The sequence below is a fragment of the Anopheles cruzii genome, chromosome 3, assembly GCF_943734635.1.
Source record: "Anopheles cruzii chromosome 3, idAnoCruzAS_RS32_06, whole genome shotgun sequence".
Lineage (NCBI taxonomy): Eukaryota > Metazoa > Arthropoda > Insecta > Diptera > Culicidae > Anopheles > Anopheles cruzii.
The window spans coordinates 4,864,318-4,880,404 of record NC_069145.1 but is presented as its reverse complement, the minus strand read 5'-3'; the positions used below and the strand labels follow the sequence as shown (position 1 = coordinate 4,880,404).

The window sequence follows — 16,087 nt, the reverse complement described above, 5'->3', positions numbered from 1 at the left end:
AATAAGCTAAAAATCAGTACCGCTTAAAATGCACCTCGTCGCCGTCGCCGTCCCACGGTTGCTTTCAATTTTCCACCGCCACCCAGGAATGGGATTGGGTGGAAAAAGTTTTTCACGCGCCACACGCCACTCACGGCGAGGCTTTTCCTCCGGGTCGAGGTTCGATTTTTCCCCGGCCCGGGCGGTGGTGCTGGTGAAAGTGATTTTCTGGCACAAATTCCGGCGCGTAGCACGGCCGGAAAACTTTACCAGAAAACCCGTCACCCGTCGGGGGCGGTTCTCCAATAACCATCGATCGGGAGGGTCGTCGGTGGGGTCGGGGTGGGCACAGATCGAACGGAGCGGAATTCGTGAAAAGGAAATTGTTCCGAGAAAAACGTGGGTTGCAAAGTTTTCGCATGTCGATCGAGAGAGAGAGAGAGAGAGACAGAGAGGAATGAATGTGTGTAAATTAAAAAATACTTTTCATGTTTCGCACTCAAATTCATGCTTGGTTCCGCCGTTCGGCACCTTTTATCGGCTCAATCAATGGGTGGCAACGATTGAATTTTATGGCCACAACGCGCACACAGTGGCTTTGAGTGTAGACGTGCAACGGACGTGGGCATGATTTTGCATATATTGCGCCCAATAACAATGATTAACGAACGATCAAAAATGGGAAAGAAGCTTTGACGACTTTGGTGGTCTGTGGCGTAGAAAAGCGCTTGACGCGTTGACGTGCCGCCGCGCGAGTTGTTTGTGTGGTTCTGGGAAAATACTGAGTCCCATTCACAACAATTGCCAATTGAGATTAACTTAAATCGGCTGTATAAATGAAGCGAAATCGAACGAAATAACTGGTACCGTTCTGAGTTCGGGGATATTGGATGTGTCAGAAAGCTATGTCCGTCCGATCCTTGGGTATGCTTGTGCTGTGTGGCATCCGCAGTCAATGTCAATGTTGGATTGATCGCATTAAGGTCACTAGGATCGCTGGGCATGGGTTTGATCAGTTACTTTACTGGGAAAATGCACTGCCTTCTACTTCGCCTACGATCACTTGCCGGTCGGCTCCAACCGATAGCACATTTCAGATCTTGACTTTCCGTATTGATGCTCCGCCATTCCTTGCTCGACAAAGTATTGAAATAACTGATTAATTCATCTATCAGTTCCTAAACCAGTTCCGGAGCCTGTTTCTGTTTTTGATTCGTTAGTTGTAATTAGTTGTGCTGTTAGTTCTAAGTTACTCCTGTAAGTAGTCAAACAGACTACCCGGTGACACTGCTTATGTAATGAATAAATTTAAAAAAAACAAGCAAAAATAAATAAGTGAAGAAAAAATAAATAAGTAAAATGAATAAAGAAACAAACGAGAAAGAATGAATTGAAAAACTAATAATCTAATAAAAGTAAGATTGAATTAAATTCATGAAACCTGGCAACTGTTGGCAGAACGAAATAGAGAAACAAGAAGCAAATATTAAAATACATCTATCGATTGATTGAGTGAGATTGACCAACAGATAATTAGGCAAAACGTTTAAACTGAGCTGAAGTCGTAAATCATGAAAAGTCCTAAAACTATTCAAAATTATGCTGGGTGTTACACCGGGTGCCCCAGTAATCATTCTTCGTCCCGATGCTCGATGCTGGGCAGAGGACGATCAAGAGTGCGCCTTCACTCACCCGACCCCGCGGCTAGCCCCTGGCGCGTTGCAACAGCTTGCGTCCGCCCGAGTAAACACGGATCGAGGACCTCTCTAATGTACGCCACTTAGCACACGCGCGCCATGATGGAGAACCCAAAAAAGGCAAGAAAAAGGTGTGAGTGTGTGTAACTGTGCGAGGTGCGGGCAACCCTTTGTCGCGAGACCGAATGGCGTCGATTGTTGCAGTGCAGTCCCTTCGGGGGGCCGCCTTCTCGCTCCTGGCCCAATACGAAATGAAATAAAATGATCGAACGGACGACGGACGAAATAAAAGCAAACAAAACAAAAAATGGAAATTCATCGAGCCAGCAGCGTTCGGGCAGGATGGAAACAAGGAAATAAATTATAAACAATCTATCATACTTTATACATACGGCGCCACCGACGGCCAAGGACGACGCAGGACGCCGCCAGGCGATCGGTGGCGAATGGTGTTTTATTATTTGTTCGCCGGCACCTTTTTTGGCCTCCCTCAGTGTGTGTGGGGCGGGTTTTATAAACATTTATACACTTCTTTCGGTCCGCTCGCTGTTGAATGTCCCACCATCGTCGCCATTGCCGCCAGGTTTTGCATTTTGAAAACGACAGAAACAAATTGAGATGACCAGAGCGAGTGGGTTTGCTTTGGGTTCTACTGTTTGTCCTGGAGTTATGCAACACCAGCCGGCCAGCAAACACCGAAAGTGCCACACACCGTCTGCATGCACCGTTTTGGGGTGTTGGGCGTCCCAAAGTATCCTAATCGTGAGCGAAATGAATGTGCGCAAAAAAGGTTGCCCATTTATTCGTTTTTGTAGTTACGGTTCGACGTGCCGTTTGTGTCGGGAACACACCAGAGCACGCGCTCTTTCTCTCTCTGGCAGAGAGAGGCATATTAATGTATTTTAAAACAAATTATATTACTCACGCCGGGCGCTGCTGCTGCTGCTGGGTCTTTTTTCATCCCATTTGTCCGGCCAGCCTGCAGTAGAAATGCAGCGCGTCGTGTCTGCTGCAGTGGGACCCCCAACACGAACGGGAGCCTTCTGGAGCTGTGCAAGGAACCCGTTAGGAAATTGAAACATCGGCACCCGGCCAACATGGAAGAGGATGACAAATCGTACACAACCGACGGCCCTAAAACAAAGTCCACTCTCTCGGTGCGTTCCACAATGTGGCGCACTGTGTCGTCCGGTGTGCTTGTGATTAATTTTATCACCTTGAGCTGAAGAAGCCTTTTTTGCACCAAAAGCAGCACCATTCGGAATCTGATTCGGGTAGAATCGCAGGTTTAAGAGCATCGCTCCGGTCGCTTTAATCTACACATCAGCCTGAGCTGAGCAGGGGGAAGATCTGAGGCCACAGCAACTTAACCTGCATTTAGTGTGTGCTGGCGGCGGCGCATCTCTTTTAGAGGCGGCCCTCGGAACATTTCAATATGCTTTGCTGGATGGATCGTTAGTATCGTACGGATACGGTACGGATGGTGAGCCGCCTCTTGCAAACACTCAACTTCATTCACGAGCGGGTCCGAGGGGGATGATAATCGGAAGGCGGCGTTATGCAACGACCTGTGCATAAGACGGCATAACGTACAAAAACGTACACACTCACACACGCCACGCCACAGGGCCGTCGGCTCGTTTGCAGAGTTCTTGGGGCAAGCCGCACTCTTCCAGACCTTCCCGAGCTCTTCATAAACCGAAACACAAAGCCGGCCGGTACAACGGGCACCAACGAGAGTATTTGATCTCGTTCACCTTAATTCACCTCCTTTCGCCACGATGCACCCGCGGCACCGGCCCGGGCGAAAGGTGTTTAAACTAACCCCCCCCGATGTTTTCCCGGATGCTTTTTTCCCGGGGCCTCCCGTCCACCCGGAACGGAGGAGAACTTTCGAGAGATCGGCCTCCTCCTGTGGGAAAGCTCTTCATTTGGCTGGCGGTAATAATGAGACGTGAAGACACACGAGACCTCGTTTAGTTTGATGCCCCTCTGATGCATTCCCATGCAGTGCGCACCCGCCCAAGGATGTCCAGATCCGTCGTTGATTTGAATGGCGCACCGGAACCACCGACATCCGAGAAACAACTCAGGAGCTGTTAGTGAGCGGGCCATACCAAGAGGTGCCGTATACTTTTACATTCTGAATCAACCGTTTCCTGTTTGTTTTTTACGACCTGAACCCTCCTATTGAGCGTGGCGGGCATTCTAAAACGCCAAAAAACACTTGCAACCGTTCTGTGGGCCTAGTAAGGTAATTAGCAAGGCAGAGCCTCGTTACAGCCTCTTCAGCGGCGTTCTCAGTGAAGTGGGAGAATTTCTGTGACCCATTTTTCACGCGATGTTTGTGATTGTTTGAGTGCATTTGATGTACGGTAGCGACAAAGGATTTAAACATTGTATAACACATGTTTCGACCGAACACATATATCTATAAGGCCTATGGAATACTAGGCAAAGTATGGCATTCATAAAAAGAAGCCCTTTTGCTCCTTTTGCTTCTTTTGCCTCTACATACGAAGAAAAAGCGGTCGAAGGACATCGTTTGCTTATAATAAACATGCTTAGTGAGTGATAGTTTCGACACTTAAAAAAATAGTGATTTTGCCCTGAAGGACAACGACCATCCTGATGCAGTGAAAAGGTTTGAAGACGAGGAATTGCAAGAGTTGTTGGATGAAGAACCAACCCCAACAAAACAACAATAATTGGTAGAAACACTTAATGTGTCCCAAGCAGCAATTTGTCATCGTTTGAAGTCATGGAAAAGTTCCAGAAGCTCCGAAAACCCACACAAATTGAGTAAAATTCAAATGCAACATCGCAAAACCATTAGTGAAAGGCTTCTCTAACTAGGAAGACTTCTCGAAAGAAGTCAGTCCATCTACTGCTATGTCAAATTGATCCGATGCTCTTGCTGTGGTGGGACCAGTAGAGTATGGTGTACCATGAGCTACTAAAAACCAGGCGAAACGCTGAATACAGATCGCTACCGACAACAAATGATTGTTTTAAACTTTGCATTGCTGGAAAAGGCCCGGAAATGGGCCCAAAAGAGGCGCTAAAAGGGAAATTTCAGCATGACAACGCAGCAATGCACACCGTTAAATCTGTGAAAGACGCAATAAAAACACTTAATAAGGACAATGCAGTTGCTGAAACAAACTGAAAGTTTCTCCTTACACACCTGGTAAAGCTCCTGTTTATTTGATTGTTATGATATTCATCAATTCCCGTTCAATGTTCTGGGAAAAAGGTGTTTAAATCTTGACGTCTTGAAGGTGCCATCTCCAGATAAGACCATGTACTTCGTACCTTCAAATCGTGTTTGTTTGAAACATCAACAAAGTATAAAATACAACAACGAATGTTTGCTTAATCCAACGAAATACACCAATCATTCGATTAGCATAGACTTGGGCTTTGAATCGACTTTTTTGTGCGCCAAAATCAAACACATAATCTTCTGATTGTGAAATTAAAATTGCAGCGTTAAAAAGTGCCGTAGAACCACGCGCAAAAGAAGCGGGCACATAAAGGCATTTGGATGCTGGTGCTGTCGTCGGCACCGATGTAACGGATGCCCTTCTTACCGAACCGCTTACCAATTTGCGATGCAGAAAGCAATTTCATCTCCCGGGGCAAGGATTTCCCGGGAATCGAATGCATTCCGACACGGCCGGCAGCGGTGGGTGGTCGGTTTGCTGGGTGGGGTTCTAGCCCCACTCTCCGACCGAGCCCGTTCCCGTGATTGTTATCATTTGTTTGCGAGCAGCCCGCATGATTGTTGCAAATGCAGTCGAGAGGGAGAGGGAGACGGGGCGATGCAATGGTTGCAAATGAAATTGCATCCCGCTTTCCAGCTGGTTGGGTTTCGGTTGGGACCTTCCGGGGACCGGTGCGCAGTTCGGGGTTCCGAATTTACCGAACGTCCTCACCCCAGCCCGGACCAGACTGGTGGCACCGGGATCGTGCCAGGAGTCTTTCAACTTTATTCGCATCAGCTAAACGACTCCTCGGGGCCACATTGAGGTTGGATGAGTTTTCTGAGCCAGAGACGCAAGCCGTCGGAAGCCGAAGGTCTTTCGCTTCCAACCAACCAACCAAACCGGGCCAGACCAGAGCTTGGGAGGATGTTTAGCATCCAGGCGGCGGCGGCGACGACCGCAACTTCCATCGAGATGTGCTTGTGGCCCCCATCATCTCTCGGGTCGGCTCGATTCCACCACCATCCACCGGCGGAATAACAACAATTCGCAATCAAAGCAAACAAATCCCGCTCTGATGGGGTGTATATCGACGAGGGTTGCGCTGCTGCCGGATCAACATCCGTTGCGCATACGGAATCAGCCGCCCCGGGGACGGAACGTCCCGGGCCGGGAAGACAGAGGGACGACGGGGGGGGAAGCAAATCAAACCCCGGTGTGTTTGGGGCGTTCGAGGCCCGCCGAAGCGGAATGGAATCCGCAGCGTCGTGGATTGAGGGCGGTGAAGTGATTTGATTCTCGCTAGTAGCTTCATTCCGTGCGGCCAACAGCGGCCGTTGGCCGATCGAATGAAGTCGCTTGATTTTATCATCAACGTCGATGAAGGGTTGAAGGGCCCCCACCGGAAGCTGAGTTGATCCATAACCGATTGTCGCTGCAATCGGTCGGTCGGTTTTGAGTTGTTTCCGGCCCGGGGCCAGGCTTCCGAAGACGAGCCGAGCCGACGAGCGAAGGCACAAAATGGGCGATGAAAAATGGATCAACCTAATCGTCGGGGTCCTTACGACGGGGGTTGACACTTGCTGACACATGCCCGGCGAAGGGACCTCTGCACCGCAGGCAGGCATCAGTTGACGCAATTAGGGTGTTATCGGAATGAGATGACACCGGATTTGTCAGCCGATCACACCAGATCCAGGATATCCAGGATTCGAACGGTGCTGTCATTTGAATAGTGATTGAAGCAGCAGATTTGCTGTAGCAAAAAAGCCGATAATCGATGGGTGGGTCCCAAAGCACCGGGGATGACACAGATCAAGTGGGAGATTATTTATCTGCTGACTTTAAATGTAGGAAGTAGTGAGCTACTTTGGACTTCCGGGTCCGGGATCAGAACGAATTCATTTACTAGGTCTATACGTTGAGAAGTGAACTGTTTTTAACACACAAAAAATGTTTATAAAATTTTTATGCGATTTTCTATTTTATTCAAAGTATGTGCCATCGCTAGCTATACATTTCTCCTATCTCTCTGCTAAATCATGGATTCCCAGACGAAAGAATTCTTCGACTTTTTAAGTAAACTAATTAGTCATCCCATTTCGACTTCCTCGTAGAAAAACGAAGGGCTGCTCAGCCAATACGTGTCCCATCGATGAAAATGAATGATATTCGGAAAGAACCAAGTCTGGTGAATAACGCGGGGAGGGATAGCAGCTCCATCCAAGTGATTTGATAGTATCCTGAAACAGTTTTGTTTTTTGGGCGCCTGGTGCTTGATTCCACGGGCCACCAGGCGCCCCCATTGAAACTAGAATTGCATTTTGGTGTTTTTCGATCAATGCATGGTTCAAATGCATTTGTTGTCAGTAGCGATCGGAATTAACGTTTCCATCAGGTTTTAGGAGCTTGTGAAACACCACACCTTTCTGTCCCATCAGAAAGTCCGTTTTTTGGAGTCCTTCGACGCTTTTTTTTGTTAAGTCAAAATCGCCATTTTGAAATTTTTAAACCACTTAAAGCACTGCGATCTTCCAAACACAAGTCCCGACAAGCATTTGGTGCGATTCCGAAGCAGTTTTCTTCAACAGGAGCAGAAAAATAATAATCCCCGCAAAACGTCATTTTCAGGCACAAAAGTTGACATAGTTTAACCCTTTCAAAGATGGGTTGCAAACCGAAATATTTTTTTTTCGACCTGAAATCATTTACCTGATGTCAAAACAAGGTAATGATGAATGAACAGCAAAACTGGGAAGTCCCAATCGGCAGGTACAGCCATCTTTTTAACAGTTCACATCTCAACGTATAGACCTAGTAGCCATTCACTTTGTGGTTTCTTATAATGAATTTATGAAGATTTTAAGCTGTTCAATAAGTTTTGTGGTTCGATAAGAAAAACCAAATTTAATGATTTTAAATACACTTTACTATGCAAGAGCTTGTTTCTGCGTTTTCAGGTGTAGTTGCTGTTTTTGGACGTCCTTGATGTGGATCTTCTTCAACGCTTGTAAGATCTCGTACTAAGTTTGACCCAAAAAACTTATGGAACACCCCAGCATTTTAGGAGTGTGGATTCATCGGTAGAAGGTGTCTGCTAGGCACCGCTAGACAGATGCGGCGCTGAGCTGTGCCAACCGAACCGAGCTGCAGATCATGTTACCAAAAGACAAGCAAACGATTCATCGAATTCGCTACGCGGACCCGCTACAAGAGCAGCATCCATCGATCACTGGCCGTGTCGAGGTTGTGACCTGGCAACTGCATGCTTCAAAAAACCACAAACGAAAAGCGTCGACAGATAATACCCTCTAACACGCCGGGGCGCCCGTGAGAAACGCGGGTGTCACATATTGATGTCCCCGGACACACTCTCGCATCGATTGGGGCGTTGAGCAAATCCCTGCCAAAGCCATACGGTCGATGAATGATGGAAAACATGACGTTTGGAATGATTTTTGGTAAATTATCACGTTCCAAGAATTCCCAAACGGACCGGGCGGCACGTGACACAAAACCCGATTTTCCAGCCCCGGTTCGGTTAACGGTCGAGCATAAACAAACTCTGGGCAAAAACTCGGCCCTCGCTCTCGGTCCGTCGCTTATGATTGATACTGATTCATTGGACGCCCCGGATCACCACAAGACGGTGCACGCGCGCGGCCAGTAGCAGCCCGGAGTCCATTATCCTTACGGATTCGATCAACGGACATCATCAACGCCATCACAGCTTCATCAACAACACCACCGGCGCCATCTGCATCGGGGAGCCATGCCATTGTTTTTCTCGGAGCCCGAAGAACAACGTCAAACATCAGCCGCCAGCCGCCTTTTCGGTCAACCGCCCCCCGTCCCCGTCCGGGGGATCGCCGTTGCGGTGAACTCTTAATGAATTCCAAGTATCACTTCCAAGGATCACAGCCTCGTGGCCACAGCAGCCCCTGTTGCGCTCGGCGGCCGTTCCCGCCCTTGCCCCCCGGTGGGGTCAAGTGCCAATCGAAAGTTCAGCACCGGCTGGTGAAGGGTGCTTTTTCCAAACCCCCCCAAACACACGTATCGACACGTCCGACATGCACATTATGATTTGCGAAGGGAAACTTTGCGCTTTTCCACTCCCCAACACGCCGGCCGACCGGGGCCGGCTCGATGGAATTATGATTGATGGATGAACGAACGAGAAGCTCCCCCCGTCTCTCTCTCTCTCTCGTTTTCCATCAATCTGCTGCTCCGTCGTTGGGGCAAGTTTTAGTTTCGGACTCTCGAGAAAAAGCAGCAACCAATCTCAAGTTGCTGTGAGTGTGTGTGAGCGGGTAAACATCTTGGCCGAACAGTTCCAAAGACCCACATGTTAGTACGTGGAAAACCTAAGCAAACACATAGGGCTTCGGTCGAACTTCGACACTGGCTGGCGAACGTGTTTGAGAGAAACTTGAGGCCCAAGACGGACCCCTTTCGGGACGGGCCATAGCGACGTGCAACGTGCGTGTCAGTCAAAATTTGATGGCAGCCGGCAAAATGTTCACAAACAGACGCCACACTGCTTGCTACGCCGTGGATTTGTTGGAAGTCACTTTCCTTGGGCTTAGGGGTCCATCCGCATCGGATCCACTAGTTGCCCTTCGAAAGGTTGAAACGATTGATAACATCTTCCAGAACATCGTGTTGAGGTTTTTTGTTTGGCTGCCCATCTTTGGCCCCTTGTAATCTGTGTCCACTCCAGATCCGTTTTCAATCGAAGCAATTTATGCGGGCTGCCAGCCAGCAGCTATGCTTACAGGATACACACACACAGGCAGGAGAGGTCCAAAGATTTCGACAACGCCGGGCATTGATTTGGGGCCACACGGTTTTTGCACCTTTCCACGGCCTTTCCTTGATCGCCGATACATGGCGTTCCTTTCAACTTGCGCGCGTCCCAACCCGGAAGCCTCGGAATCGCGGGGAAGGCGAAACAAAATCATTGCGATTGTTTGAGAACTTTGGTGGGGCAGAGATTTCCGCCGACGAAAACCGACACGGATGAAGGAATCGTATTTCAAAGGAAAAGCGCCATCGTTCGGGGGGGACACGTAGGGCAAAAACAAAACCCAAAAGCACTTCCGGAACCAAGCCGGGGGAGGCGAGATCCTTGTTGTGGTGTGTTGTGCACCGCGCCAGGAAGCAAAAGTCCACACAAAACAGCAAACGCAAACCACCGCGCGCTCCCGAATGGGTCTCGATTTTTGCCGGATGATAAAATATTTAAACCATCGCCCGAGCGCTGCGTCTAGAATGGCAACTCACCTGGGCTGGGTAGATGACAGAAAAAGTCTGCCTCCCGCCGTGTGCTCATTTTCTCCGCTGTCTCTCTAATCAGATTACAACAAACTCGCAGAGGCGCGGAACAAAACAAGTGACGAACAAACAACTTGTTGAATGTGCCCCACAACAAGAAGGCGAAACTTTAAACGAGATTTCCGTTGTTTCCGTGATTGAGGTACTTTTGTAAGATTTGGCAGTTTGGTGATTGAATACGGCCCAGTTAGTTATCGGGTGGTGTGGTAGCTGCTGCTGGGTGATACCCCGAACGGACCCCGCCCCAACACTAACGAGGCAGTTTCGGACGAGTGCCGTAAGAAGGAATTGCTTACGGAATTGAAACAGAGTCGAAGAATCGGTTGGCATATGGGCTAAAAAGTTCTGGGCCTAATCCGCTAGCGCTAGTCTTATTATTGCATTCATCGTATTTTCAGTTAGTACTAACCTTCAAAAGAAAACAAAAAGTTTGCGAGATATAAAGCTAAAAGTGGCGCTACTTTTGTTATTTTCAAAACAATGGATCAAACACTATTTCGTATTTTAACGTAACATTGCTTCTTGATGGGAAAAAATACCATCCAAGCGAAGCAAAGGCTTGAAAAGTGTTATAAAGACTCTGTTCCATCAAAACCAACAATAAAACATTTGTTTGCTGACTTCAAATGAGGCGATAACACCAGAAAAACATTAAAACAATCGAAAAATTCAATTTGAATAATCGAAAAGTGAAGTTGCGTCAGTTAGCTGACGTTGTAAAGATATCAAAAGAACCTGTTGGCTTAATATTGCATGAACATTTGAGCATGAGAAAGCTCTGCTCAAAATTGGTGCCGCGTTTGCTCACTGATGACCAAAACAGAGAAGGAGTTGATGATTCTGATTTCTGATGATTCATGGATCCAAGAAATTCCGCATATGGTGAAGAAAACAATTCTGTCAGACCTCAAAAAAATGCTCATCAGTAGGAAATTTCGCTCGAATGAAAAGCTTATCGCTGAAACTGAGAACTTTTGTAGAACAATTTAAGGCAAATCGATAAATTGTTCTACAAAAGTGGTATTGAAATGTTAAAGCGGCACTGGAATGATTGTGTGGCTCTTTCAGCAGATTACGTTGATGAATAAATCCAACTTTGACCAACACACACGCGATTTTCCTCCTAAGGCCCCGGACTTTTCAGACCACGTGTTACATCACGTTCCAAATCGATACTGATTGACAACAATTTCGTAAAGCCTACGCGAGTCAACAAAATGAACCAATAATTAGCAAGTTTAGAAGCTCGGAAGCTTGGGGGTTAAATGGGACCATCCAGGACTTTCTACCTATTGCGTCGTCCGAGAAAGGTCCAAAAATGGATGTTTCCAAGAAACCGAAGTGGGCGTCGCGAAGGGATCCCGAAAAAGAATGCGCAAACTTATGCACGAATTTACTGCCAAAGGCGGCGGGAGTTAACTACTTCAAAGGAGTCTATTGATAGATCGGTACCATCGGTCTCTCCTAGCGTGTCCCAGCAGATCCATCCCGCGCCAAATGCCATGCTAATCCAATCCAGCCCAAAACCCGGATTCTGGCCGCGAAATCAATGAATCAGCGAGCGTAATGGGATTTGTAGGCCAGTTTATTTGATTTCCTTCGCTCCATCAGCCATCGTCGTCGTCGTGGGTCGTGGTCGTCCCACGTCCACCGATTTCGGTAATCTAATGAATCTGGCCGACCGGCCCGGGGCCCGGGTCCTGGCACGCGGAAACGTGACTTCATTTTTAGGACCATTTTTAAACGCGGAAATAGGCATGGGAATCAAGCAATAGGGAAACGGCAAAATGAAGCTAGTGGCTAAAGTGGCCCAAACGGATCGATCCATCCGTCGTCGCTATCAGTCGCGGCATTGCGCACGTGCGTGTGTGTGTGTGTGTGTGAGCATCCTTGGGCCAAGGACACGGGGCTACGACGATTCCCACTCATTGCTGCTGGATCCCATTTCGCACCATTCCCCGCCCGGGCGACCCGAGCGTTACACGCGGTGTTTTCGTCGTTTCGAAACCTTTTATCACTGCCATCGCGGCTCCATCGCCATCGGGTTCGATCTTGACTTCAAAGCGCTGCCGAACGCAGGGGGGATGTGAAACGGTTCACCTCACAACATCATGTTTTGTGTTCTCGGCTGCCATTTACAGCGAATCTTCAATTTGACAAGTGCTGCCGATTTCTTCGAAGCTGTAGTTCTCGCGGGGAGTTTTCGTAGAAGTACTCAGTGCGCGGGGGAAACCGGTGTTTCCCTTAATCGATGAAACGACGCATCGAATGCTAAAGGGCGCCCCAGACGCTCGAGACGCTGTGTGTGGTTGATTTGAATAATGATTTTGGGAGCTTTCAACACACTCTCTAAGGAGCGTTCAGTGAACTTAGGGACCCTCTGCGGAACGTGGAAAATTAACGATCGCTACTTATTGTGGAATATTTAGAGCACAGATAATTGCACCAATAACAACCCCATAGACGTCCCTTCGTGTGGCCAATGTGCCACGATAGACACAGGGGATGCATAAATAGAATTCAATAATTGAAAAACTCCCCGTCGCCGGTTAAGTGGTTTGTAAACCCTAAAAGGCTATTGATTACCAGATATCGGGCATTTGATTTCGCTTTTTAACATGAAAATTCAATTGAGGTTGCACTAATTGCAACCAAACGATAGCGCAAGGAACCCCAGCCAGGTTCCCGCAATTACCACTTCATTTTAATTAACCCTAAAACTAATGCACACTAGTGCTGTGGGAAAGTTTACGCCGACCTCATTAATGGAAAACATGGAGCTCAACGCAAATATGGCGCTCGAGTGGGCGATCATGTTGAGCTTCTGTCGGGTACTCTGAAGGGTCCTAGAGAACCACACACACACACACACATGTTGCAGGAAGGTTTTTGACTCCAGTAGCAACGCCGCCACTAGCGTTACGGTTTGATAAACCATCGCTCATGTGGCGCAAAATAACGTCCACTAAATATGGCATCTGTTTTGGGACATTGCATCGGTACGGAAATGCGAGCGCTTGTCAAAATATTTATCCTAAACCTGGCCAGCGATCGGGGGGGTGTTGGCCTAATCCCTTCGGAAGCATGCGCGCGAACGCCACCCGCAAACTTCGGTTATTATTTTATCGATCCACGTCGCGGTTCGTTCGGCGAAAGAATTAAGCGGTCAAAAAAACGATGAACACGGTGATGCAGCGCTCCGTGCGAGTTTGCATCCGGAAGCAACATGAATTTCGCAACCTCGTGGCCGAAGCATGATATCTCGCTAACGTGACAGCTAGGCGCTGCGGCTCGCTAGAGGACCGAAGACGGTTGCGACACAGCCCGATAAATGAAACATAATCCGGCGAGATGCACGGGCACACAACTGGGCAGCGGGGATGAAATAATGCACGCATAACTCTGCACGAGAAACACACTCCGGAAGCCATGAAATCCCAAAGTCGTGCGAAATCGTCATCCGCCCGTAGGGGCCGTGGTTTTTGGCAGGGGCCGGGCAAAACCAATACACACCGGCGGCAGCGGCTCGTCTGTCGGAAGAGGACGATCGTATGACGAGCGTGACGATCGACCGAACGGAGGGCTTTTCGCCGGCGACGACCGGTCAGAGCATGTTTGCATTCGGAAATATTGTTCTCGATATTTAGTCACTGGCGATTAGTTTATGGTGCCGGAAACACGCACACGTGCGCATCTAGGATGGAATCCGTTTTGGGGAAAAAATGGGATCCATTTCGGAGCGGCGGACCACCGGAAATCGAACGATCGAGCGCTGTCCGACCCGTGGTGGGTTGGGCTGTATGAAGCGATGATGATGCCCACTGACAGGAGATTGATTCTGAGCGGACAGAAATGTGATTTTCGATGTTCGATGTTTAGAGAATTGCATTTTTATGCCCTCTGAGCGAGAGTGACCCTCAAGTTCGCAGACAGTCAGAGATAGCAGCGACCTTTGGTGGACGAATTTTGGTTGGCTATCTTCAAAGTTTGTGTCAGTTAAAAATTTACAATCCTCGAGAGAAAACTTTAACTATTTCGAAAACCACTAGGAGTGTATACAGACCTAGGAGAGCTTGGAAGGCTCAGTGATCGACAGCAAATCGTTGCGATCAATTCTACAAATATTTGACAAAAAACGAAGAATAAAGAAAAAATTGGTCATAGACCAGGCCAGAAAAATTGGCGACGCAAGAAATACTTTTCAAATACAATAAAGTCCAGTCCTCGGCTTACACCATAAATGGGGCTCACTTTAATTAAGGTACCACTTGTACCTAATGCGACCATTGCCGCGTCTTGAATCGCAATAAATAATTAAATCCGGACCAAAGCGGACTCGGTGAGTAATTGGAAGTTTGGAAATGCAAATATGCCATTGGGGCGGCAGTAGTACTTACGTAGTTTAGCGCCAGGTCCGGATGGTTCCGCTGGATGCCGTCGTCGAGGATGGACACGACGACGCCCTTGCCCGTGTATCCTTTCTGCCAGGCCGGCCCCACGTTCATGTCTGGTCCGTCCTTGGCGCCACCGTTCTGGAGAGAGATAGGCAGCGGGAGAGAAAAGAGAGAGAGAGAGTTGAACAATCACTGACCGTAGAGACTTAAAACTACGACACGCACTACGTAACGCTAAAGCGGGAAAAGGCTTAAGAACCATCGTGATTAGCTCAGAGAGCACAGCGGTAAATCCAGGCGCCCAACACCAATCTTCACCCAAACGAGGGATTGTAGCAGTAGCGTAGTAGTCGAAGAGGAAGTCGCCATCGTTTCCCCCCGGGGGCGGTGTTGAAAAGTGATCTTGTTTGGTATGAATTAACAGTAAAGTAATGGCACAATATTGAGGCCAAAGCCATTTGCCGCAGGCCAACATCACGCAGGGAGGGACCGGAAGCCCTGCCTGACAGTTTGACACGCTTCTGTAATCTAAGTTTATCCGATCCGAAGGGTCAAGCCAGAAGGCTGAACCTAAAGAGGGTGACCAGCAGCAGCAGCAGCAGGATGGGCGCTTCTCGTGTGAATGCGTAATGCCGCAGGGCCGTTACATTTTAATTTAGTTAAAAAAGCGGCCAGTGCCCCACACGACAGACACCATTTCCATTTCCGGCCCCCGGGCTCTGCTGTCACATGCCTAATGTTTAGGAATTGCCCCTCGGGCTGTGTGTGTGAGAGGTCAGAAAACCAAAGCATTTCAATGTTACCCTGGTACCCTGATTAAGTCTGTCTGCAATTGCCGACTTCGTTATCCCGACTCCAGCTGGCTGGTACGCACCCAGGCGGGGAGCCCAGAGGGAAAAGAGGGACCCCGGAAAACCAGCCGCGCGCTCCCATGCTGCGCATATAATTTACGCAATGAATTTACATTATCCTTAAATGCAATCTAATGGTAATTCTATGATGTTTTTTAATACCAATTCCCAAGATTAGACCCCATTTTCGGAAGAATCAGTGCCGGAGAATGGAGTGTCCCGGGGCGGCGGCGGCGGCGGCAGTAGCAATCACATTTGTAGGCAAATGTGCTCCGATTGTTATTTCCTGCGATTGTGTGTGACAGTGGCATGCTCGTGGCCGGATCCAGGACGACTTGGCCGGGGGGCGTGTAATTGAAAACGCAAAACCATAACCGGTCCTGCTAAAAATGGAACACCTACGGATTGGGCCCAAGAGGCTCCGATTTTACCACTTTGGCAAAGAGAGTGCAAAACAACACACTGGCCACAACGAATCCGACAAGAGTTAACCACAAGAGTTACGCCCGGATAGCTGCGTATGTGTGTATTTCGGATTGCATAAAAGCCCCGTAAAGTACAAGAAATTACGGAACGTCGTACAAGACCACAAGGGGATGCCTTTCGAAGAACACGAGGCTTCGATG

General features: G+C 48.4%; 1 protein-coding gene across 1 annotated transcript in view; it reads right to left on the bottom strand.

Annotated features, from left to right (window-relative positions):
• LOC128275147 (furin-like protease 2) overlaps window positions 1-16,087 on the bottom strand; it is a 93,555-nt gene that overhangs the window by 25,309 nt on the left and 52,159 nt on the right. The window contains exon 4 of the mRNA XM_053013552.1: window positions 14,614-14,748. Within this exon, the coding sequence (XP_052869512.1) occupies window positions 14,614-14,748 (135 nt within the window). The remainder of the gene's footprint in view (window positions 1-14,613; window positions 14,749-16,087) is intronic.